We start from the raw sequence: 27,558 nt of genomic DNA, 5'->3' as shown, positions 1-27,558 counted from the left end.
AGGTTACAGGTGAGCTGAGAAGAAACGAAATAGTAGCCTAGGCTAGATGTTGTTCATGATAACAAAAACACTTTTGTTCAAAATAGGCTATGTGTGTTATGTGTGCCCTATATGCTTGTTGGGTTGGTGTATTTTTCTGTAAGGTAGGCTAGCCTAGGCCTCTCTGTCCAGATCTTTGCTAAAGAGGCGTTTCCTCTCAACACACATTCAGCAAAACGTCATTAAGACGTGGGAATCAGAGGGAAACCTGCGTCTCCCGTTACAATAAAGTTATTGGATGGGGTGGGACTCAGCAGCATTGCAGGTGAGGTGTTTGGAGCTATTGTAAACGTTAGGTGGCGCTGTAACCAAGCTGTATTTTTGGTGAGGCACAAACCCCTGGGGGGGGAGAGGGCTAGAGAGAGAGAGAGAGAGAGAGAGGAGGAGGAGGAGGAGGAGGAGCGGGGTGGGGGTTCCTTCTCTCTGTTCCTGCCGTGCACAGCAGCGGACTCCCTCCTTTCTCTACATGCGGCAGGTGTGTGCGCCGCCGACCGTCCGTGAAGCTTTCCCCTCCCACCTTGACTACATTTGGGACTGGTTTTTTGGATACTAAACCGATGCAGTAACTCACTCTGCAGGTCGGCTGCACAGGATCCACCTCGGCTGTGAGGATGTTGCAGTGAAAGGCAGCAGAGCATCTTCTCCACTGCCTCGCTCGCACTCAGCCGGCATCGTCAGCTGTTGCTCTAGCAGAGTGTTAAGTGTCGAGAGCAACAGAGAGAGAGATAGAGAGAGAGAAAAGGCCAAACTATGCGACTGATTTCCAACCGGTAGTAACCGTTTTCCACCCTTAAGTCGACCGGGGAGCGGATGCGAGCAGAGGTTGCCAACGAGTCTCTGAGTATTTTCTGCCCTTTATCGGTGCTGGAGGAGCCGTGCCAATGGAGAAAGCGACTCCACCGACCCAGCCCCAGCTCCAGCTGTCGATAGCGAAGACTGAAAGTCCGGCGGAGGACATCTCCGGTCTCTCTGACGAGGAGCTTCTCAAGTGGTCCAAGGAGGACCTGGTGCGGCGGCTGAGGCGGTCCGAGGCCGACAAGATGAGCGTGATCCTGGACCACGGGAATCTCATCCGAGAGGTCAATCGCAGCCTCCAGCTGCATTTGAACGAGATCAGGGGGCTGAAGGTGAGGGGGGCGCGCATCGGTGAAGGATGAGATCATAGGTTTGGAGCGCACCTGAGAACGCGCATAGCAGGAGGGATGTTCAGCTAGCGCCTCGGCAAGCGTGGTGTGAGGATAGATGGCATCGTTGAAGTTCATTGTGCCATTGTGTAGGCCCGTGTGAGGAATCTGGTGTGGATGATTCGTGCAGATAGGCTTTTATGCATCCTTAACCTGAGGCAGAGTTATAGTTTTCATTTAACTTTTGCTGTGGAGGTAAAGAAATCCATGCAGGCTTTTAAATAAAAAGAGGAACATTAACAAGGGAAGTGATGGGCTAAACGTCTTTAACTTACCAACTGTATCTCTGCAGATTCAGCACAGGGCAAGTAAAAGTACAGTAAGGGAGAAATTTCAAATCCTCCTAATACTTAAAAGGAGGGCATCTAGCTCTGCTCATATGCCAGTGCTCAAATCTGGCGTCCAGATCTCTCTCTGTCTACACACACCCTACATTCCCTAAAAAAAAAAGAAAGAAAGAAAATCTGCACATAAATCCACAATATGTGCTGCTGGGTAATTTGCCTCCAGGACATTGTGGCATTTGCTTTGAAGGTATGTGCAGGCATTTTCCTTCACAGTAACCTTTACCCACTGCCTTCATTTTCTGCACCACTAATAAGAGGACTATGGCACAGTGTCCAGAGTGTGCACGATTAAAGCTGAGACCAAGCCCGAGGTATAGACTCACATGAAACACATGGGGATCATTTGGCTTTCTTTCTAGGAGACCTGTGGTCACCTCTCTGCCCCTCCAAGCTGCCTAATCGCACAGGAAAGAGCTGGAGGGTAAGCAAGGGAGAGAGAGGGAGAGGGGGGGGGGGATTAAATAATCACAGATGGATAGAGGAGGAAAGATGAAGGTATGTTAAAGTAAATGTTGCTACAGGAGGTGTTTGATTCCTCTTTCCTTATATTCCTGTGTGTGGTCTCTCCATGTCCTATAGAGCAGTCTAATCCACGTTATGTACTTGATGTTGAATGGTACACAGTGAGTCAGTGCTTTTATGGGAGGATTAGGATTTCATTGTATTATGATTGCATACAGCATTTGTATCAGAGCACTGAAGTGGATTGAAATTGGACAATGGCTTATAGCAATTTACTTTGGAATACAATTAATAGGGGAAAAACCATTTAGTTTCATATCACATGGAAAGCATGTTTGCGTTCCTGTATGCTGATTAGCATTGACTTAATTAATCATTCCGCCTAATGTCCAAGGCTATTGGCCAGTTAACTCATCCCTCTTTTTTTGTTTCTGCCTTCCTTTCCTCTCAGGACATTAATCAGAAGCTGCAGGAGGACAACCGTGAGCTGCGGGACTTGTGCTGCTTTCTGGACGATGACCGTCAGAAAGGAAAGCGCGTCTCCAGGGAGTGGCAGCGCCTGGGACGATACAGCGCCAGCATCATGCGCAAAGAGGTGACTCTCTACCTCCAGAAACTGAAGGAGCTGGAGCATCGGCAGGAGGAGGTCATCCGCGAGAACCTGGAGCTGAAGGAGCTGTGTCTGCTGCTGGACGAGGAGAAGGGGGTGGTGGGTGGTGGAGGAGGAGGAGGCATCGGAGGAAGCGGGAGTGGAGGGAGCGTGGGGACAGGAGGGTGCCGCAACTCTATAGACAGCCAGAACAGTTTGCTGCTGGTGCCCGGACAGGGGCTCCTAATGAGAGACGTGGGGGATGGGAGCAGCACCTCCAGCGCCGGGAGCGCCGACAGCTCCGACCACCCTCATCACAAGCAGCCTCACCTGGCTGCCGGAGTGGGCGGAGTCGGCGGCGGTGGGGAAAAAGGGAGCCCCGAGCTTGTGCATAAACCCAGGTGTAGCAGCATCAGTGGGATGGGAGGAGGAGGCGACAGGGATGTGTCCAGTCCCGAGCACCCAGCCGGGCGCCATCGGAGTACAAGCCTAGAGTACCCGTACACCCTGCCCCAGCTCTGCCGACCCCGCTGCGGCTCCATATCCGTGCCTGACCACCAGAGTCGAGTCATACGAGGCCTCAGCCCGGAAAAATACGGGAAGAACGTGGGCCGCCGCAGTCCGGAGCAGCACCCCAAACACCACAGCTCTGATCTGGTCCTGGGACAGAGGCAGCACTACCTGGGCCAGGGAGGCAGCGGGGAGCTCTATCAGAGGCACCACAGGAGCAGCATCAGCGGTACAGGCTGTGGGAGCCCCGAGCCCAGACAGGCACATTTAGGGACCGGTGACCACCACGAAAAGGGCTGCGTGGTCCCAGGGGGCAGCCCCGAAACACACAGGCACCAGTACAGTATGAGCCCCGACCACGTGAAGTTCGGCAGCCCTGTGAGAGACGGACAGAGGAGGCCGGCTGGAGACGAGCTGTCGCCACATCATAGGAGCATCTACAATGGCATGAATGGTAGGTGTGTATGTGTGTGTGTGTCTCACGTCAACCCCCTTCAAATAAGCCCCAGAATACTGAAATTATCTACCTTTCGTATGCACACAACTCCTTAAAGGGATAGTTCATTTTGGCAAATTGGCCCATCCCCATAATCCCTATAGTCATAACAGTAGGTTTGTTACCTTTAATTGTCGGTGCAAGCTATTTTTAGAACGGCGGAGCAGAGCCACGAGCTGCTCAGAGCTACGCTACGGAGGCTAATGGGATTTCTTGGTTTCCCTCATCAAACTCATCAAATACACAATCCAACAACTCCAAAACGCTCTGGTGGACAAGTTGTGACCTGCACATTCACCACGCTATGAGATAATAACGGAACATTACCAGACAGAGTTGTTTTCGAGGTAAAACTGCTAATGAGCGTTGCCATCTGGGCAGTTTTTCGGCAAGCAGTCTCTGCATTTACCTCTAAAACAACTCTGTCTGGTAACGTTCTGTTATTATCTCGTAGCATGGTGAATGTGCAGGTCACAACTTGTCAACAAGAGCGTTTTGGAGTTGTTGGATTGTGTATTTGATGAGTTTGATGAGGGAAACCAAGAATTCCCATTAGCCTCCGTAGCGTAGCTCTGAGCAGCTTGCGGCTCTGCTCCGCCGTTCTAAAAACAGCTTGCACCGACAATTAAAGGTAACGAACCTACTCCTAAAACTATAGGGATTATGGGGATCGGCCAATTTGCCAAAATGTTGAACTATCCCTTTAAATGCAGTGGTTCAGGCATGGGTAAACTATTCCACAAAGGGCCGGTGTGGCTGCAGGTTTTCTTTCTCAACTGATCTGAGGCCTAGTCCACACGAGCCCGGGTATTTTTGAAACCGTGAACATATGTTCCCGGTTGTATGTCCTGTCCACATGCAACCGTGCTTTTGGAAACCTGAAACCGTGGTTTTTTGAAACCGGAGTCCAGGGTGGGGTTTTCGGCCGGGGTTGGTTTCACCGGGTGCGTGTGGACACTGCAACCGTGATTGTTTTACTCGTTTACGTCATAGCTGCACACGTGCTGATGTAAACACTGCCAGCTGCAGAGGTTGTTTGCAGCGGTTTGCAGGTGAGCTCGCAAAAATGGAGGTGACAAAGTGGATTTTTATCACTTTTTATTTTATTTTATTTTATTTTTTACATCATCTAAATGCTAGGCTATTTGTATAGTTTTTCGATGAGAAAAATATAACGAAACGGTCATCAGGGCGATCCTCTTGTCAGCTCCAAACTCACCCTCAATCACAGACCACAGCTGGTTTTCCACACAGCATCATTTACAGTAAAGAGTGACGCTACAGATCAGCTGGGCCGCTGCCGGTGTGTTTTTAAAATTACAGAACTACTACAGTAGCGCCGCAGTTTCTTATTCCCCACCTTGTTTGATTGAGAGTTTTTCGGGATGATTTTCATGAATGAACAGGCAATAGCCTATGTCCCGGGTACGACGGGAGGGGGGGGTCGCATCATGCAGTGATAAAAAGAGCCTATGCGGAGATGAGGAACGAGCCAAAAGCCGAAAATGTATCCGTGACGTCCGCGGTCGATATAAAGTGGATATGTTTCATTCATCCATGTTTTGACAGACAACACAACAGCCAGAGTTGCGCCGCACCGACAGACAGTCATGTGGCTCAGCAGCCAGGTGACGCACACAGCACAACAACACACAGCACAAGAGTCAAGACACAGCGCAGCAACATGTGCAGGCTGCTGCAGCAGTGCACGTCAAAGGGACACCGCCGAAAATAAAATAAATAGGCTACACATTTTTATTAAATTAATTAATATTTAATTGTTGGACTTGGAGTCTGTGAAATAAAGCTATAATAACACGTAGTTTTGAAATGGTTTTTGCGCATGTTTTCATCCATAAAATGACCAAAAATGAACACTATAAGCGGATTTCTTGATAACGAATTATTTAAACAGCATTTGTATAGAATGATTCCGTCCCAAGCCTTTTGATCCAAGCGGTTTCCACTGTATTTTGATTGGTTAAAACAGCCTTCCACACGTGCATTGCGTCACTTGGTAGCGGATTTCACGGTTGCGTGTGTACGCAGTGTTTTTATTACACCACTGGTGTGGACGCGAAGCAAAACTCCGGTTTCAAAAATACCCGGGCTCGTGTGGACTAGGCCTCAGTCTTCAGACAGCTGATTGGTCAAACTGTGTGCTCTTGGTTGGTTGGAACAAAAAGCTGCAGCCACACGGCCCCTTTGAAGAATGGGTTGCCCATGCCTGCATGATGATGATGACAAAGATTTACAATGGATTCAAGCCACACAGATGCACTCAGACAAACTTGAGCATTAAAGTCACTCAAGGATTTGCTTTATTGAAAAAGGATGCTCCTCCTCATCTTAGAATTTACAGCGTTATTGGTATTTTTTGGCGTCTCTAGAGGAGTGTGGGAGGACAGAGAAAATAAGGGGTTTAGAAATATTTGTTCTACATGTTCTGTATCTGGTTGAAAAGAGATTCAGCTCAAATGATCCATGGTCAAATTTCAGATAGTGGTGTTAAGTTTCTATTTGCACATACACATGCACGTAGAGTAGTATCACCCCTAAATCTTTGCTGCAGTCGTGCCCACCTCAGTGAGATGAGTCAGAAGTACAGACGTCAGAGAGAAGAAAGAATATCAAAGTACCAACTTGGCTGCTGTTTAAATACCCCACAGTGGCTGATAATGATTTCTGGGGGGAAAAGTGCTGAGTGGCACAGAGCTGGCAGAAGCTAAAGGACAATTTCCTCAAGGTGAAAAATCTACCTGACTTTGCAATATAGGCTTAAATTACAAGAGAAACAGAAACAGTCTACACAGAGCAGAGTAAACCCAACACTAACAGGAAGGGGTTCGGTTACCTCTCATGAAGGTACATCGGTCGTTATGCGAGAATGTGTGCTATATTTACAGAGTGATGAGTCATGTATGCATATCAGTCATAATGTATCATTATATAGATAATTCAGAAGAAAGGACACAGATTGCTGGACAGAGTGTGCTATCTCTGATAACATTTGATGACCTTAAAGGGAAACTCCACAAATTATACACATGAAGATCAGTTTACTCATATTGGGGAGTAGCCCACAGAGCTCAGCCTATGAAAACAGTTGAAAAATGTCTTCTGTGGCTACAAGGATTTAAAACGTTCAACAATAAGCCTTGTTCGCAAACTGTGTCTGTGGGTTCTCATCGGACAGGAAGGGTCTGATAGAAAGACAATATCAAGCAAGCATCATGGGAAATGTAGTGTTTTGGGAGGTTATTAGGGAAATAAAGTCAGGCTATATTTGCATTATGCGGCCCATAACTTATTTGGCTTTTTATTAGCAAAAATCAAATATTGCTTTCATAAATACGTATTTCACTGAAGTGGAATCACACCCGCATACAAATGAAAGCTTTTTCGTACCTTAGAATGAGTTGTTACAAGTCGTTACAAATACATAAGTGGGCGACGCACTGAACCGAGGCGGCCATGTTGCATCGGCATTTTTTACATTGAGTGGCAGCGTGACCGCAGGTAACCATAGAAACTCAGCGGAGCTGTCGGCTCGGGGAGAAAGTTTTCCAGGTAGCGCCTGTTAAAACTGTCACCACTGTGTAGTGTGAGGAAGGACGGAGGCACTGATGTTGCATTCAGGTGCAGTCAGGCAGACGGCCGTCGGCAAACCAACCGGATGTCATTTTACTCGACGAGAAAAAGACGGTAAAACGTGGGTCAGGTAAACAATACGACATCACCATGACAACATATTGTCACGCCTGTATTGTTTTGCCTCGTGCTGGCAGACCACTTGTTTACATAGTCGCTTGTTTATCCTGTTACATGCAGCGTCTGTCTGACGTCTGCCCGATTTCACGTGAATGCAACATCAAGAATACGTTCCGATATGCAACCGCACCACTAGATGGGGGGAATTCCTACACATTATACCTTTAAGAACTACAGAGTAGCCTCAGAAATCAAAGTCTAGAGGTAAACATGCTTTCTCTAGCCATATGCCAATCTCTATGGATTGCACCAGATTATTATAAAGACACACGCAATCTCGATTTGCATCATCATTCTGTTTCTATTTTAACTCTATGTGCATTATCGCACAGATTTCAATCTTGATGTAACGTGAAACCCATATGATGTCTCCAAAAGACCACGCCGCATTAATGCTTCATAAATCCTTAACTGGAAAATGTTGTGAGTGCACGCGGCGCTCACTGCCCCTGGAGCCTGGCGGTTTGCCAGCTGTGGTATAGCCTAACTGTGTCAACTTCGCTGAGAGAGAAACGCACACACCAAGTAGCCTTTAGCCAGGTCCATAAAGACTTCATTAAACATGCGTGTGAGAACAGTTTGAGAGTGCATGTGTGCGTGTTGCTATGGAGTCATATTGGTGTGTCACGTCTTTGCTTGGTGTCAGAACGGTTGTTTATCTCTATCATGAACCTGTCCCTCCAGGCCCATCATGCCTCCACTGACCTGACAAGGACACTAACTTCAAGTGTCACAACACAATATTTACAGGCAGATCAAGGCACGCAATCAACACTTTGCCAGAGGTTGGAGATATTGCTTTAGCGGGGCGGATACTGATTTAATTACTTCAGACTCAAACACAGAAATACCACCTGCCTATTGCTCATTGATTTGAAATACACAGAATCGCTGGTCAAAGGATGCACGGTTGAAGAAAATGAAGGATCAGAGTAATTGAATGATGTAGAGAAAGCGATAAGAGAACTGCTTTGTGGCCATGTCATCCACTGACCCATCCTCACTGTGTCATGTCCTTTTTTGGACGAAGAGGGAATTTAATTCCTGTGACGATGTAGTACACTCTACTCGCTTGGATTATCCTCTAAGCCCTTTGCACAGTATTATTTCATTTTTTTATGTATTTGCGTGTGTGTGTGTGTGTGTATGTGCATGATTTGGGCGGATGCGCCGAAGTGTCCCATCCAGGGTCACTGTGGCAGTGTAGGCTTTTTATTCAGACAAATGAAAGTCTCATGTTCATGTGACACTCAACAGCACTAAAGCTCAGGCCATTTAAATTTCTGTCAGATCCAAAATGAAAGCAAAACAACACTCAGACCTCTGCAGCCTTTTAATACACTCTGCCGCTGCATCTTTTGGGAAGCTTATCACACATGTGCTGCTATATTTGTAGCTGGGAGAAAGCAAAACCACAAAAAAAAGCACTATAAGCGTCACTGTGCAAAGCAGAGTTAATCAGTGCTTCTAGAGCAACAACAACAACAAAAAAGACAGAATAAGCATAGCGTCTTATCTTAATAAAGTGTGAACCAGAAAATCACTAAGTGGTGTGGCTAAAAGAGGCATTCGGAGAATTCAAGGAGCACTAAGTGCATAAATCAGAGATAACATAACTGCATGTCACTTTGGAGTTTTACAGGTTTCTGTACAATAAATGTTGTCCTGCTCCTGTCCATATAAAATAATAGGCCTGTAAAGCCTGTGTAGACATTGTATGGGATGTTGAGTTGTTTAAACAATGGCACCTCCAGCTCAGTGATGACCCAGATCAAAGATACCAGACCTTCCATGGATTTAGATTTCCTCTCAGTGATAGATAATCAGCCATGAACACTGTAGTCTTCTGACCCAGACTGGAGGGGTGACTGCTTGCTAAGCCTATAGGATCTCTGCACTGCAGAGGGTCCTTTACAAAAAGAGGAGAGACTTAATCATGTTTTCTGCTTTAGCAATCACAAGTTCTGCATATTAGCTTAAGCTGCTCAGAAGATCGTGAGGAGAAAGGAAGGCCACATGGGGAAAAAAAGACACCACAGTGTGTGGGAGAACCTCATGGCCTTGTCAATGAATGTCACACAGACACACATGCACAATACACATCCCACACGGAAAGAACCTATAGGTTTGAATATATGTGACATACATAAAATTGGCCGTTTTCATACATACGCATATATGATATATATATGGTGCATATATGCAGCATATATGCACCATACAGTATATGCATATATGCACCATGTATGCACCATACAGCATATGCGTATATGAAAACGGCCAGTTCATATGCATATGATATATATATGGTGCATATATGCACCATATATACACAGTATATGCATATATGCAGCATACAGTATACACCATATATATATATACAGTATATGCATATATGAAAACGGCCAGTTTTATGTATGTCACATATATTCAAACCTATATTATAGGTTCTTTCCATCTGGGATACAACACACACATGTTTCTACAGAGGACATTACATTGGCCTACATTTACTTCCTGGATAAAGGATATCTTGTCCCAATCTAAATCTAACATTAAACCAAATCAGACAATGTATCACACAATAATTGATTGAGACCTGCTTAGACATTTGTCCTGTGTGATGCAATCACACACACACACACACACACACACACACACACACACACACACACACACACACACACACACGCTCTCTCTCTCTCTCCCTCCCTCTCTCTCTCACTCACATACACACAAACACACACAGGGAAGTGACACCCATTCACAAATGGTGACTCAAGTGGCCTGTGGAGACACATGTTATTGCCAGGTCTATGTGTAAACAGACATATGTCTCCACAACATGAGTACCAAATGCTTCCATGGCAAATATTCGTCATTCTTTTTGGAAACAGTGTGTTGTTCTAGTCATGTAGAGTAGCATGCTTGTCAGATAATGACGGCGAACAGAACAGATGCTCTGTGAGTTGGTTAAAATGTAAATTACAAGACATTATGCGCACCTGGCAACTCTCAGTTCCCATCATATATAATGATACTGAGACTTCAGCTACATCTCAGAGGCAAAGTTGTCAAGATCTGACAATTATCTAATCTACTAATTGCTGTTTGGACAGGAACCGGAACCAGATTAGATACATACGTTGATCAAACTTTCACATTTAGTAAAAGAAAAGTGAGTTTGCCAAACTACAACAGATAATGAGTTTGAGTGTCAAACAGGATAAATAAAAGAACAGCACTGTTAACTTTTGCTTGTGTAAAAGGGATAAAAACACAGAACTCTCTAAATAAGGAGTGTTGTCCAAACCACAGACACTCTGTATTTCAGCATCAGGAGAAATCAAAGCCTGACAGGCCTGCTGCGCCTGGTTTCAGTTGCTAAGGTATGATTGGACAGTTGGTGTTTGTTAGTGTTTTTTCTTGAAGATTTTGATTAAAAAAACATTTTCACTTTAGCAGAAACCGAACATGTGAAAGAAGTGTTGTGCAAACTTTTGCATATTCATTTCCAACTTCATCTGGTGCTTTCTGACTGAATGGGAACTGACAAACGCTGGCAGCATGGTCTGCTGGTTCTTGAGCATAACATTTCTGATTGAATTAGCAAAGATCGTGGCATTGTCTCATTGATTCTGTTAATCTCTATAATTGTAGCATCATGCTCAGACTATCCAGCTCCTTGGGGCTGTTGTTTAGAAGTGCTGCTGCCTGTCAGTGCAACAGGAATTCATCGCTGAAGCTCTGCCCCCAGATAATGTTCTCCCTCGCTACTGTCAATGAGCAAGCCAAGCTTCTCTCTCCCTCTCTCTTTCCCTACTTTCCTCTCTCTTCCTCTCTCCTTCCATCCTAATTGGCTGGCAGTGTGAACAACCAGCTGCCTGACAGAGAGAAAACTCTGATTACAAAGCCGTCTTTCTGGAGTAGTAGAGGATGTACTGTTTGCCAGGCTGAGCTGAGGAAAAGAGGGTTGAGGAAGTATTTGAGTGGATTACTAGCTGTTCCCTTCCCCTCCTTCTCCCCATCTCTTTTCTGTCACATATCTTTTGCTCGTCCTCTGACTCCACTCTATCGTCTTCCTCCTCACTCGCCTGCCAAGGCGATGGATGGAAAGCATCCCCTTGACAAATGTGAAGTCCCGCAGCCTAAGCGGCATGAAGAAACTTAAATGTTTGTCACAGCTGGATGGCATGAAAGGATTTGAGGCAGCATTAGGCTGCTCTAACTGAAATGGATTAGTATTATTACCAGATATTCGCATCTATATTGCCATTATTCCACTATTTGAACTTCCTAAAGTGATATGATGTGTGCACCGACTACTCTAGGCACATCATTCTGAACTCCAATACTGCAAATAAAAGTAGGGCTACTACAGTATTTGTCTTCTTTTATGATGAAATGGTATTCCCTGCCAGATGTTTATCATAGAGGAATGAGATCAGGTTAAAAACTCCAGAGATGGTTAGAGCTGAAGCCTTTAGAGATGAGTGATTCTCAAGGTGAATGTCTTTATCGCAGATCCACACAGGAGAAAATGTTACTTTTAAATGCTATCATGGCATTTGAATTCCTAATCACACCTGAGACCAATTATCCCAAACACTCTTGCCTATAAGCCATCAGAGCAGCCATTAATAACCAAGGAGTGCATGATGAAGTATTTTGTTTATCTACCTCTGGTGCATATCCTTGTCATTTTTAATCCAGACACCATCAGCAAAAAGGCTGTCATTGCCTCCCGGCTGTGTACTATTTAAACAATACAGACTTATTGTTGGTCCTATACTGGTTATTTCAGCCAAATACTAAAACAAGGGTAATGTCAGAGGGAAATGGAGTGTGAAATTCATAACAAGAGAACAAAAGTGTTTTTGACAAGATAAATTATGAATTAGGGAAATGAAAGGAAAGAGATTATGTACTGGAGCTACAGTATAGCATGCACCACATCTGGATGCTCCAATATTCAAATGTTAGATGTTTAAAAAGATCATTGACCCAGAATATGAAGATAACTGTTGCAGGATGCTCCCAAACATTTCCCCTCCACCAGCGGCTCCTAAGTAGCCGTGTGAGTTATGATGGAGGCTGTTTGGCGCGTACTAGCGTCGCTCCAGCCCAAACCCCGGAGGAATGTGACAAATGTTCCACAGTAGCCCCAGTCATCCGGTAGACACGCAAACCCAGCGGAATGGAGAACAGTCTTTGTCCTCTTACGCTGCACCAATGGGGAACGGCCCACTGAGCTGAGAGGAAATTAGCTCGCTAGGCCAGGTAATTAACTGGAAGTTGAGAGGCTGCCATGTACGAGGGCAGGACTGGGCCTGGGGGAAACCTCTGTCAGTCCCAAAGTCAGCAGCAGTAACCACATTTAGCTATGTTACATTTATTTCAGCTGCATCTAGTCAGTCTGAGGGTATCGGGTGTTAAGGTGAAGGGAGGAGAGCGAAGAGCGGAGCTGGATAGATGTAGCTGAGCGCAGGCTTTCATTAAGATGAATGTTTGACCAGCTATGGACTGGTATCCATGCTCGGCTGGACTGCTGTAACAATGGGACCGGTCGAGTAATTGCAAATCTCTGTGAATGTCTGAGTGACTTGGTTGGAGTTCCCCTACTGGCTGCTGGTTTATCAAAAATGAATTGCCACAAACAATATCAGGGGGGCACTTAGAGTCTGCATTGTTGCCAACATAGCACATTTGAAGCGAATGGTCTCAGTTCAGTTTGCTTCATGTCTGCATTGCGGTTCACTTATCCTTAGCAGTGTGAACACAGCTGCAGGCTCCATTGTCTTTGGCCACTGTATTTTTTTAGCCCAGCCTTAGGCAGATCACATGCTATTACACTGGGAACTATGATACAGTGATGGACCAGATGAAGTATCAAGCAACCCATAATCCATAGAAGTCTGAGAACTCCAGAGGAATTATACTGTGGCGCAAAAATGATGGAGTCTCTCTTCTATTTCTGTTTGTCACTTTAACAGGACCGTGTCTGGCTCAGTATGGCTCAGTATGGAAGGAATACATGCTATCTAGATAAATTAGCCAGAATTAGAACAAAAAGTAACTAGATCTTTCTATCCACCATCCATCCATCTGTTTGTCTATAATCTATAATGTAGAATAGAATATCCTTATCCAGTATTACAGTTCTGTATGTAGGAGTTTGCCTCTCCATAGAGTTGGAGAGAAGCAAATAGACAAAGGGCTGAAACCAGCTGACACTCAGCAGAATGCAAATAGCCTATAACACAGTCCAGCCATATGCAAGATTGGACCAAGTCTCGTTTTTCAGCTATATTGACTGATCATTACCATGAAATGAAACACAACTTGCATGAGACTCATCAGTTATGTATGTTGAGTTTAGGTGAGTCTGTCAGGGAACAGTATAGGACATTATGTGTATCTACAGGTTAACTCACCCATGTGCAACTAAAAACAAGTCCAAGTGGCTTCTAATAATTGCCACTTTGGCAAATGTGTGATATTTTCAGGATGTGAAAAAGATGCCAACACACAGTGTTGCACAAGTAGCACATCTGTAGCAAGTGGAGAGAAGTCATCAGTTATCAGAGAGACACATTTTACAGCAATGTGAACCACTGTTATATGAACTTATGTAAATGTTATATCACTTTTTTTTGCATAGCAGTCTCATATCTGAATAAGCACCAGACACTTTTTAAAGTAGACTTTTAGATTGCAACCGTAGTATCACTGAAACAGTCCTGGGAACACTTTGAACACACATTTTCCTCCATAACAGTTTACACGCAACATGTGAGGCAGCAACAACAGCAGGATTATAATTCATAGTACACAGAGGAACTGTCTGTTTGCTACCTTTATGTTTCTCAAACAACCATGTCTTCTCATCGAATGAGAGGGAGGGAGAGAGAGAGAGGGAGGGATGGTGTTTTTCAGAGCATAAAACTCAACATCAGCTAAACAACAGGCTGCTGTTATATGCTATTGAATATCCCATAGAAAATGCCGTTAAACTCCCCTTTACGCAATAGATTCCCAGAACAGTTGCCTAGCCTACTAAAGATATTAACAATTCACGAGATTCAGACCAAACCAAGCTGCTACAATAAACATGATAAAAAAAACATGAGACAATAAAACTAAATGCTATTTGAAGTTCACTTTGTGTCTGAATGTTACATCAAAAAATCACCACAAATATTATGATGGATGGACCTTGTGTTGCCACCATTTTATTTTCATCAGTAATAAAGACGTGTGTGTTGTGCGTACATGAATGCTACTGATACGAGATTGTGAATCCCAATTCAGCTTAATATCTTGTAATTCTGTGCTTCATGCATACCATGAAACAAGGAGCAGGCAGTATATAAATGATTAAAGTGATGGGAACATTTATCAGCGGATTGACCGTTAGGGTGTTCCCTCTGCTTATGGTCATTAATGAAGGCTTCAACAGCAGTATGTTTCAATATCACAGATGCAAACTGTGAGATGACAATAACATTTGTCTTCCCTAAATACATTTACATAACAAGAACTTTTTTTTTCTCAGAAGGACAAAAAACAACTTTAACTTAAAGCAGAAGTAAGCGATCCGGTCGTTTTGGCTAACTTCCTGTCAGCCGATGGAGTTAACAGGCCCCGCCCTCGTCCCTACGTCACCACATTCACGCGCATCCCTTGGCTGCACACACAGAGAGGACCACCCCTTTATGCCGTTCTCTCTCCTCATTGGATAAAGGTTGTAGGATACAAGGAAAGTTTTCTCCTCGGCTTACAGCAGAGCAGAGTGACTGACAGACCCGTGTTTCAGACCAAACACTCTATATAAGTGATTGCTGTCGGAAGATATAACTATTTAAGACTTATATTAACACAAACATTCCGCTTACTTCTGCTTTAAAGTTAGCTAACATTAACAATCAGAAGCTGCTGACCATAGCACACTAAGAAAAGCTGCACTAGTAAAACAATAGAATTTGTGGAAATGAGCAGCGGTGTATCATTTGCCTCTGAATCCAACTTTAATTCTAAAGAAGAGAGATGTCTTATTTCCTCTTTCAACAATTTATGCAGTCTCACTTTAATCTGTTGTGCATTGGTAGCCTATATCACTGGTGATGAGCTGATGTGCTGCTGCCGTCGGTGCAACGCTTTTTACAGCTTCCAACATCTGTTAACAGAGGGATAGAAAGTGAGATAACATAACGGAAACATAACATGTCCGAAGCACTGCTGCTGACAACATTATTATCTCTCCACCACTCACAACACCCAGGATGTAGTTATCCATTTCCTGGGGCTACGGATTTATCTCCTGCCCATATTGTGCATTATGTGCATTTGATGTAATGTTTTCTGTGATGAGAATGACAGCAAAGGCACGTGCGCATCTCCCATTATTACAGATGAATGGGGTTGATCTTACCCACATAAAATGATTGGCACCACTGTCATTATATTTATATCATTATATCTTACTGGTTCACTTTCAGCCATGTCTTTTGGTCTGTGAGATTTCCTCTTTGAGATATTGAAATCAATTTCATTACCCCCCCCCCACCGCTCCAGACTGACTGGCTCATTTCCCTTACTATTACAGCAAAAGCTACATTTAATTACTGCTTCCGTCTGGCTTTGTGAGCACTTTAGCTCCAGGTAAGACATGTAATTGAGAGAGGTCTTGGTTTGCTTTGAACTCCAGTGGATGACCATTTTTTGTGCTGGTAGGTCGGTTTTTATATGCTTTCTCTGACGCAGGATGATGAATTCCGGGAAAAATGCAGCTTTATATTGACATTTCTTTGAATTCAAGTTGCGTTCGAGGGATGTAGTTTTTAAACCTTGTATAAGGGAGTGTTAAACCTTATTTTCACTTCTTTAGTGTGAGAAGAGCAGTGTGAAATGTGCAGTATTTTGAGAACAGAAACATGTAAATTCCCGTCCACACTTACATGTAACCCCACAGGCGTTGCACACTAGCATTAATGTCAGCTCTTCCTTCAGGCTTTATGTCACAATACGTTACTTAACTTGTATATTTCATTGCATTATGCTGAAGCAAACTGCCACAACAGATTTTTTGTTTGTTTGTTTCTATATCTGACACAATACACTGCATTATACTTACTCTACGTGCAAAGTACAAAATAATTTGTTGTTCTGGTTAAGGAGGGGGAGACAGACACAGCAGTGTGTGAGAGCATAAACAATTTTCAAAGGCTTATAGGGGGCTGAGAAGACAGAAGTCATTAAAACGCCGACCCTTGTTGTTAAATGGAGCAGCAAGGGATTCTGGGATGCTTCAAAGTCCAACATCATTCACAGCTAGCGAAATTACCAATATTGCCTCTCTTCCCCGCCCACCTGAGCCGCACACACTGTTATATTATTCATCAGCGCTGAGGAGTGATGGGCAGTGACATGTTAAAATAGGACAACAGCAGTTTATCTTGCAAATGTCTGCTTAAATATTTAATTTACCTTGGAGGATCATAGCAGAATCCATACAGCACCAATGTGACTGACAATTGGGGCCTGTGCAGAAAGTGGAGTGAGGATGTGAAGGCTTCAGCACAGAGGACAAAAGCAACAAAAGAGGAGTAAAGGGCCGATGTTGTGACAGCTCTCTGCGCTAATATAAACCTTTCTGACAGTATTCAGTTTTTTTTTCTCTCTCGCTCAGTTGATTTCTTTTGTTAAAATATAAATCAAACACAAGTGGTTGATTTTGGAGCAAAGAATTAAAATCTTAGCGTCTGCTCATCATCATGTGCAAAAAGTCCTGGTATAAGTGTTCCCTTTACTGCATTAGTTTGCACGTGGATGCATGAGTACGCAGGGCCGTTGTATAGAGGAGAAAGGTGATGATAATTCTAGGGGCCCACAAAAAAACCCATAGTCTAATCTTTGTATGACTGAATTATTCTGCATTAGACCCTGACTAATACTCATAGTAATGCTGCATTAGCATCAAAACAAAGTAGGCTAAATAAAAAATGATAATACATATACGTAGTCTAAGAAAAAAAAAGAAACTGGAAAAGTTAGGGGGTAGGGGCCCATTTTAGTATTCTTTAAGGGGGCCCAGAATTCCTAGCAACGGCCCTGTGAGTACGCACTCCTTTTTGATGTAGATGTGTGTCTATTTGCCTCTGATTATAAAGACAAAATAACACACACACTCACACACAGAGACAGACAGTCCTATAGGCCTACAGGCCACCAATTATCCAGCTCTACTCCAGTGAGTTTCATACCCTCATCTGTCCACAGCCTCACAGTGAGCCACGCTCAGAAACCAGGGCTTCAAGTTATTTCCTGCTCCTACCCGCTGTCATCATTCATGCCATTACAGTTCTCACACAGTAGTAGGAAGACACTTTCCATTAATTATAGCAGCATGACAGGTCTTTTGCTTACTCATTTATGTATTTTTATTCTCCGCGTAGTCTAATGTGACAACAAGTAGGAGCTTAACTGATACAAAATGTCATTAAACCAATACTAGACAAGATATCTGAGAAAGTAAACGACATACAGAAGGAACAGAGGAGGAGCAATTAAAGAAAATCTTTTAAACCAATAACACATCTGAAAAGCGCATCATCAGTTGCAGCAGCAGAGCTGCTCTGTGTGTGTGTAACCAGGATACACTAACACAGAGGTTTTGAGTACTTTGACAGGTGTTTATGTGTCTGACAGATTCTGTCACCTCGATAGCATCGCAGCTGTGTGAGATACAGTCATGAGACTTTACAGGTGTTGTAGTTGAGATCAAGGTGAAGACTGAAGTTCAAAGATCCCTGTGGTCCGAGTCCTGAGCACTAGTAGAAATCACTACTGAGCACTCATGAGTCCAAACATCAACATCAGCAGCTGTGGCTGGTGTGATGCCAACACAGGATGGTGTCTAGTGTGTTTTTTTTTTCCTAAATTCAATGACTGACCAATTTCTTACAGAGAAACACACTTATAAGGACACTGCATAAGCAATAAGCAGGGTGAAATACCTACACTGTTATGTGGATGTGTCCAGTGCTTTCCTATAAGCAGTTCATCCACATTTGGAAAAAAATATGCTTATTCATGCTCTGTCCATCAATTAGAGTGGTACCATTCTCATTTCCGTGCATTAGCCATGAGGAGAGTTAGCCAGTAAGTGTAGCTGAACATTGAAGACTCTCCATAGAAACACAAATTTATTGTTTTTACATTTCTGTCTTTGTGTGGATTAAATAAACACGATATGAGGGAATTATAGAGATTTAGAGGATATCCTGTTTTCTCTCTGCTGTCAGTCTTAATGAGAAGTTAAAGTAATCGCCTCCAAGCTGAAGCTCCATACTGAACACAGAGACATTAGAGCATTATTGTGTATGCGTGTGTGTGTATTTGTGCTGCTTTTCACTGCCGTTTGAAGCCACTATGCATCATCATATTTCTTTGCATTGGTTTTAACCATTACTACATCCAGTCCAGTCTCACAGTAGTGCCATTTGTGCACAACAATTGTGTTGTGCAGGCCTGAAAATATTAGAAAATGTGAAAGCGAGGGGACAGCCATTTTGTATGTGATTTTGAAAAAGCCATCTTAAGTGACACCACACCCACCACACTTATATATCAATCAATCAATCAATCAATCAATCAATCAATCAATCAAACAGGCTTTATTTGTATAGCACTTTTCATGCCCACGGCAGCTCAAAGTGCTTCGCATGACAAAAACAAGGAACATAGGGAACACATATTGGGAGACACACATACATTCACATACACATACGCATTCACACAATAATTTTAGAACATTGGATTTTAGAGACATAGGGGAAACGCTATCTTACACTCAATCATTTGCAATGGGGAAAACACTAGATAAAGTGAAGTAAAAATAGATAAAATGAGAAGACGAGAAAGACACTAGATAAAATGAAGTAAAATAGACAGGTGTAGTAATAGTAATAGTAGTAATAAAAAATAAAATAAATTAAATTTAATGTTTTATAACGATAAAAATAATAAGAATTAGTTAAAAGCAAGGCTAAAAAGGTAGGTCTTCAGTTTGCCTTTAAAAATGTCCAGATTCTCTGCTCTCCTCAAGTCTTCAGGCCTCTATTTTGATAGAAATAAGTTATCTAAGTTGAGCTTAGTCTAATTTTATTGATGTAAGACAGAAGCACAGGCCACCAGGGTCTCTGCAACACCGAGTGACAGCTAACGCATCCACAGCTGACAACCCTTGCAGCCAATCAGCACGCTGGTGGTTCGATCTAGTGCAGCAGCAATGACCAAAGAGACGAAATTCCCCAGACATGAAGTGGTATCGACTTTGGCCTCTCAAGACTGGGCCTTTCTGTGAGTCACTGTTAGCTGCTGACCGAACACTGACATGACTCCATAAATATCCCGCATATTGTTGCCACTTTATGTGTGTGTGTGTGTGTGTTATGGCCACACATAAGCCCTTTATTATGCATTCAGAACCTATCCTCATGCTCCAGAGCTGCACGTAACAGCACTGACTGCAGCTGCCTGAGGGACGTTAAGACAAGTCGTTCTCCTGCCAGGCATCCCTGCTGACTGACTGACTGACTGACTGGCTGGCTGCTTCTGATTGTCTGAATGGCTGCTCACTAAACGGAAGGTCACTGATCTACCATGCATCTCCACAAGCTTTCCTGCCCAGCCAGCCTGAATAATTTATGCAGCAGATTTTTAGGAGATCTGAGGGAAAGGCCATGTGAAATTACCTTGCATTGATCCTGTAAGTTGAGAGAAGGCGAGAGGAGGGAGCCGGTGGTGGTGGTGGTGGTGGTGGTGGAGGGTAAGGGGGTGGGGGGCGGTCAGATCAGAGAGGATTGAGAAATGAGCAGACCTGCAGAGAGCAGGTTGGTTGCGTTTACTGTCTTGATTCAGACATCAATAACACCTTGATTACTGCTTTCCACAAATTACACAGTAGCCATTCAGAAATGTTTTCAGAGGTGCCTTATTGGTAACACTTTAGATTAGAGAACACATATTCACCATTAACTAGGTGCTTATTAAAATGCATATAAGTAGCTTACTAGCTCCTTATTAGTAATTATTAAGCACGTATTAACACCTTATTCTACAGTACATAGCCTTATTCTACCTCTATTACACCATGAATTAAGATTTTTCCTGATATTAACTCCTAATTATGGCTTATTCATTGTAAATTAATGTGATAAAGGAAGAATGACTGTTCTTGTGCTACTGCCCCTGTACAAGGCCCCAATAACCCACTGGTTATTCACATCATTATTCAGAAACAACAATGCATTCATTTACAATGAATAAGCCATAATTAGGAGTTAATATCATAGACTGTAAAAAGAATGGACGTAGCGTCCGTGACGTCACCCATTGGTTTTGGGGAGTCGTTTTTGTGACTCAAATATGGCGGCCTGAACAGCGCCATGTTGGATTGGCCGGCCGAGAACCCGCCCACTGGCCTCGAAGCAGCTGTCCACGGAGCTGCTCGGACCTGTCACTCAACGTTTCCGCGCCCTAATTGGCCAGAATTTTAACCTAATAACAGTAAAACGGTAGAGTTTAAAAAAAAATTCACCCCCCTCAGAGTGTGTGTGGGGTAGAAACCAAAAAACGTTCTGACACCAGGCTTTGATCATGTTTATTGAGGATGTAAAGTCGGTGATTTTAACATGGGGGTCTATGGAGAATGCTCCCTTCCGACACCAGCCCCCAGAGGAAGCCGAGGGGATTGCAGTTTTTTTAACGCGGAAGTGAGCTTCACTTCTCAGACCGACAACTGCCCCCTTGGTTAATATCAGGAAAAATCTTAATTCATGGTGTAATAGAGGTAGAATAAGGTGTTAATACGTGCTTAATAATTACTAATAAGGAGCTAGTAAGCTACTTATATGCAGATTAATAAGCACCTAGTTAATGGTGAATATGTGTTCCCTAATCTAAAGTGTTACTGCCTTATTGTTTCTGTCTGTGTCCCAGCCTCCTCAAGTTATTTCGCAAATTTGCTATCCATCAGACAAAACAGATCTGATTTTCTAAACAACACCTTTTAAAGAGGAAATCTGGAATCTCTGTTATGAACCGCATGATGATGAGTTATATGGAGTTAATAACTGGTGTCTGGCTGTGGAGGGAGAAAAAAAAAAGGGTTCCCCATCCATAACAGTGATTTATTCAGTGTGGGAGCAGCCTCTCCCTAGCCAATCTCACAGATCTCTTTGTGAGGAAATTTAGAGCCTTTCACTCACACCCTGGTGTACAGAGTTGGAATTTAAGGGATCTTAGGCCCCACATTATTCTGGGGTAATCACGTTATCTGTATACTCCTTCCCTGACCCGCAACGGAGCCTCTTCCCTCTACATATCTCTCAAAGCCCATTAAATCCAATTTTGGTTTTAACACCCTGCCCATAACTGAATCAACAAACACTGTCCGTGTGTGCTGCACGTTTTTCTCACTTTGTAACTCTCCTTGAAGAGGTCATGGCTGCTGGTTAGAATTCAGGAGGAGTAACTTTCATTAGGCATTGATCAGGGTTCACTTTTAAAGGGATTCTCAGGATTTTGGCATACGGCTCCGTGTGTGTTAGCAGGACTGCTCTATCACAAGGCAGCAGTTTGTAATCTTGTGACCTATGAGTGTGTGACTGCCGACCCTGGGACAGCAAATCCATTTAAGCTAATCGTTCTTGTGATTGAGCAGTTCAGGTCCTAAGACGGAGAACTGAGTTACCATGATACACTGGAAAAGAAACTGCAGTGTTTGAATCTCTGATTGTCTTACTGTGGACCCCGGGCTGTCCTCATGTTTTTCACAGTGACAATGCAAAGAGACAAAAATATCGAGCATCTGATCTGGCAAACTGATTTGCACGCCCCAAGGCGAGGCAGCGAGCTCAGGAACAGAGGGGCGCCACCCTTCATTCAGCAGCGTGGTGACAGCGGCCTGCCGACATGTGTTTATCTAAAAAAAAATCATCTGGAACACATCTGGAACTAATCACATTGTGTGCAGGATGCTTGGCCTAATATTCATTTTTCACTAATAAAAACAACGTCATTTCATAAGTTCCAAAACAAAGCCACATTCAAAAACTGTGTGTTTGAATGGATCCAGCATGTTCACACACACGCACACACACGGGATCATCCCTATGTTCCCCGGGTCCTATGTTCCCCACTTTGTATGGGACCGGGGAACATAGGACCCTTTTTCTAAAAAACGCTTTTTCCCAAAAGGACCTGGGGAACATGCAATTTTTGATCCCATACCTTATTGTTGTGACTTTGCAGATTTTTGCCTATTTTTGAGTGAGAAGTTGAGTTGTGACTTTAACTTGCGACCGGGTCCTCCCCACACACACACCCTGTGCCTATCTATCTATCTATCTATCTATCTATCTATCTATCTATCTATCTATCTATCTATCTATCTATCTATCTATCTATCTATCTATCTATCTATCTATCTATCTATCTATCTATCTATCTATCTATCTATCTATCTATCTATCTATCTATCTATCTATCTATGTGAAAAACAGAGGAGCAATAATGTGGAGGTCACCCAGAGTCAACATTCAAACCATCTCCGTTCAGAGTGTTTGTTTGGTGAAACATCAGATAGTGAAGAGGACACACTGAACTGAACTGAACTGAACTGAAAGGATCTATTCAAGAGGTGAAAGACATCATTCAAAATTCCATTGACCCCTCACAGTAGATTGTCATGTGGTTTTACTTCAGATAACAACACAACTTGGTCTGCAATAGCAGGGGTCTGCCCTATAAATGTGAATGCCACTGACTGAGTGACTGACTGAATGATGAAGTCATATCATTGGTCAACCAAATGCCACATGAGTGTTAAGGTTACACCACTGACCATGCTGAGTGTTTGAGTTTCCCCATTGGTCGTTGCTCTTTCAAAATTATTATGTGCAAACAAGCAATGTTGCCAACCTCAGCTACCTAGGTAGCTCATTTTCTGACTCTTCAGAATCATTTTTATGACTTGTGCTACTGTTAATTGTACTGTAAGCCCTTAGTTATGTCAATAGTTAGTCAGCAGTAAAGCCGCCTTGTCTGTCATGTGACCACATCTGCTGGTCTTATATGGTACATGTACTGTGGGTTGTGCATTAGCTGTTTGAAGCTATTCATATAGCGAGAGCGTACGTATGTTCCCTGGGTCCTATGTTCGCCATTTTCCCCAAAAAGGGTCCTATGTTCCCCGGTCGCAATATGTACAAGGGAACATAGGACCCTTTTTCAGAAAAAGGGTTCTAGGCCAGATACGTATGAGAGTCCAGAAGTAGAGAGAGTCCATCGACCAGCAACAGCTTTTTTTCTGAAAAAGGGTCCTATGTTCCCCGCTGTTGCTGGTCGATGGACTCTCTCTACTTCTGGACTCTCTCTATCTATCTGGCCTGTCTAGCCTCTACCTTGTCTTTTTTTTTTTTTTTTTTTTACTTACAAACCAACTCCTTTCTTCATTGCCTAAACCCAACCAATGGGACAATTCCAGGCAAAAATCTGTAAAGTCACAACTCCACTGCAGGTATGGGACCAAAAATTGCATGTTCCCCAGGTCCTTTAGAGGAAAAGCAGACCTTTTTCTAAAGAAGGGTTCTATGTTCCCTGGTCACATACACAGCGGGGAACATAGGACCTGGGGGACGACCTCATATAGCTTCCACAGCTAATGCACACAGCTAATGTCCATGACATAGACTGTATATAAAAACTGACATCGCTCATAGGTTACTGAAGAGTAGTTTTAAAGCCCAGAGTGAGGCTCTGTTGTTGCCATAGTTTGCCACTCTAAGCTTTAACTGATTCACAAGATGCCTAAATTGTTCAATGTCATTTTTTGCCAGCATCAATACAAAACCACAACTACAACAGTTACAGAGTAACTGCTCGCTAGATGGCTCTGTATTTGTATCGATCCATCAGAGACAACGTCCTGCCTCCAAACATATCAGCGGATAATCAGCCACACATCCTGTTGACTTTTTGTGTGTGTGTGTGTGTGTGTGAGGAGGAGGAGGATGCAAGATATATGTGTCTGTGTATTTACTGCTCTCCAACAGGTCCACCAGCTCTGCTTTAACTGTGAAATCAATCCCATTCCCCACACCCTGACCTCCAAATGAAAACACCCTCCAGCCCACTGCAGCATCCCCCCGACTCTTTAAAGGAGTTTTTCATATCTGTGTATGTGGCGTCTGCCCTCCACCCCCCCTCCCCTCCCCTCCGCCAACCAAGATAAACAGAGTGAGGGAGGGGGCAGGGAACGTAGTGAAGGTAGCCCCCCGGAATCCTTCGCACAACTCGGCGGTCACAAGAGCGTTATGAATGTTTAATGTGAGATGTTGGTGCGCCAAGGAGAGGAAATGTGCTGAAAACATGATTATGGACTCGTGGGGAGGAAATCGTTGGCGGGGGGAGAAAGAGAGACACAACTATATCAAGAAGGGGAGGGGGGCAAGAAGAAAAGAGTTGTTTTGAAGGGCAAAGGAGGTAAAGAGGGATAACATTTTTTTTTTGTAGACTAAGACAGCCTAAGGCAAAGGCATTTTCCTCTGTTTTACTGAACTGAGTCCCTAGCAGACCTGCTCATACAGTCAGTCAAATAGCCTACATGATGTCCTGTACATTACAGCGACTTCAGATTAGCACTATTTTCAATGAGAGGCTGAACTGAAAGTGCAGGATTCGGGTTAAGGATGCCCTTTTGTGTTTAAAGGGATACGCCAACATTTTTTTTTTCTGTCATGCTCCACCTCACACTCTGAAGTGTAAGACATCACGCTATTGCACTCATCTCTGCCGTCCTTAAAGGGATATGCCAACATTTTTTTTTCATGTCTTGCCTCACTCCCGAGTCCATAACCAGCAGATAGACACCATCCTTTCGACTGTGCAAGCAGTAACAAGGGAGATACGGGCAGAGCTGGCGCACCACTAATTAGCTTAGCTCAAACGCTGGAAGTGCATAGGTAGTGTTAGCCTGCCTCCTACCTGAGCTGAAATCAGCAGTCAGAAGCTGATTTCATTTTAGCTGTAAACTCTGTAAATATATCACTTTATCGACATTTCAAACATTTTTAGGCGAGAAAGTAGCCGTTTAGATCAGCAGTGTGTCGTTAATTTGTCTAAATACCAGCTGTTTACAATTTTGTTCGGACGAATTCGGCGCTACTCAAGCTAGCCGTTGTGACCAACGCACTTCTGGTTACTTTCACGTCTTTGCTTGAACCCTCCGTTTTGACCGATCTTGTCCCGTTACCGGCATTTGACCGCTCAAGATGCCTTACCGGAGAGTTTGTCAGCTCTGAGACGAAGATCAGCCCGCCGGTTTCCGTTTAGAGTTGCTGAAGAGTTTCTCTGATGACTTTAGGTAGGAGGCAGGCTAACACTACCTATGCACTTCCAGCGTTTGAACTAAGCTAATTAGCGGTGCGCCAGCTCTGCCCGTATCTCCCTTGTTACTGCACACACAGTCGAAAGAATGGTGTCTATCTGCTAGTCATGGACTCGGGAGTGAGGCAAGACATGAAAAAAAAATGTTGGCGTATCCCTTTAAGGGCGGCAGAGACGAGTGCAATAGCGTGATGTCTTACACTTGTCAGAGTGTGAGGTGGAGCATGACAGAACTTTTAGTGGACAAAGCCGATCAGTCTGTCACTCATTAAACAAAATCTCCCCCTCTCTGCCCCCTTTGTCTCATTGTCTTCGACTTTCACTTTATTTTTCACTCAAAGATTGGACACACTTGATGATTAAAGCAGAGATAAATCTGTCTGCCTGTGAGTGTGCATGTGTGTATGTACCATGTGTGTGTGTGCCCACTATGATTCACATTAAGCCATCCTGTGAAGGTTGCTGCCGCTCCGCTCGCTGTCACATGCACCATTGCAGCAGAGATTGAAACAGACGATGGGGGAAATGTGGAAAAGTTGTAAATGCTGCTCTATACAGCAGGCATAAAGTTAATATCTACCACATATCTGCACTGGTACTTTAAAGGCACTATGCTTTACGTTTATAAAAGAAAACGATGAAGGATTTCCTAACGAGATGTAAAAATCTATGTGTATTTTGTTTCTTGTGGGAAACAATTAGCTCAGCTCCACTTAAAGCAAAACCTGCCCCAAGCAGCGCCTGTGAAAGCTACCAATTAACATGTTAAAGCTCTCGTGTAGATATGTTCACAGACAACCAAGGCAGTTGTCTATGGGTATTTTTTAAAGGATATAGTGTTATAGAGTGTTGTTAATATTCAGTAAACAACTGCTGGTCTCTGACAGGGGCTGACAAGCAAGCAATAGAGACACAGCACACAGTTGATGGGGCAGAGGAATAAACTATTGTTGGTCAGGAAATAGTTTGACAGTATGACTGAGGCTAGCTCTTCCCTCTGGCCTTCAGTCTTTCTGCTAAGCCAAGCCAAATCACCTCCAGGCTATAGCTCCATGCTCAACATACAAGTAGACTGTGTCCTCCCTGTGATGTGGTCCCAGAAATGGGGCACAGCTATAGACATGAAAGTATTTGGTGTGAGTGAGTGCAATCTTTCCCAATGTGAATTTTTACATTATTTCAGCTCATACCAAAACTTGGTCTCCCGCTCCATCATATCCAGCATGTAGACCAGTGTTTTTGAACCTAGGGGTTGGGACCCCATGTGGGGTCGCCTGAAATTCAAATGGGGTCAATTGATAAAACAATTACTGATAAAAAAATATATTGTTTAACTAATTATTATAGCTACTGATTAAAAACACCACACACAATCTTAAATAACTGTATTCTATACTTTCACTTTCTCAAATATAAATCGAGTTTAAATAAAATTCAGCAAATATCTGAGCTGGTGCATCTTGATTGATGGCGATCGCGTGACTGCACGTGATCACACGGTCGCCAGAAATTTGTGATGTCAAAATGGGGTCATGATCCAAAAAAGGTTGGGAACCACTGATCTAGAAAGACAGACCTCATCTGTAAATCTTTAGATTTATGAACAATGCATTTAAAACCTGTCTCCTCCTCCTCTCCTTTTCCACAGCTTTGATATCTGCCGGCTGCTGCACTAACAACTGTAGAAATGTCAAGCTATGGGACAGGTAA

The 27,558-nt window shown here is 43.6% G+C and overlaps 1 protein-coding gene across 1 annotated transcript; it reads left to right on the top strand.

Annotated features, from left to right (window-relative positions):
* Nucleotides 1–920: 920 nt before the first annotated feature.
* ccdc85al (coiled-coil domain containing 85A, like) lies at nucleotides 921–27,558 on the top strand (the record flags this gene model as incomplete). Its single annotated transcript, XM_083974257.1, has 3 exons — nucleotides 921–1,166; nucleotides 2,484–3,585; nucleotides 27,497–27,558. 3 exons carry the CDS (start codon nucleotides 921–923, stop codon nucleotides 27,556–27,558), a joined length of 1,410 nt encoding a protein of 469 aa, XP_083830383.1.

This window comes from Trachurus trachurus (assembly GCF_905171665.1).
Source record: "Trachurus trachurus genome assembly, chromosome: 1".
Lineage (NCBI taxonomy): Eukaryota > Metazoa > Chordata > Actinopteri > Carangiformes > Carangidae > Trachurus > Trachurus trachurus.
This window is presented reverse-complemented; position numbering and strand designations above follow the sequence as displayed.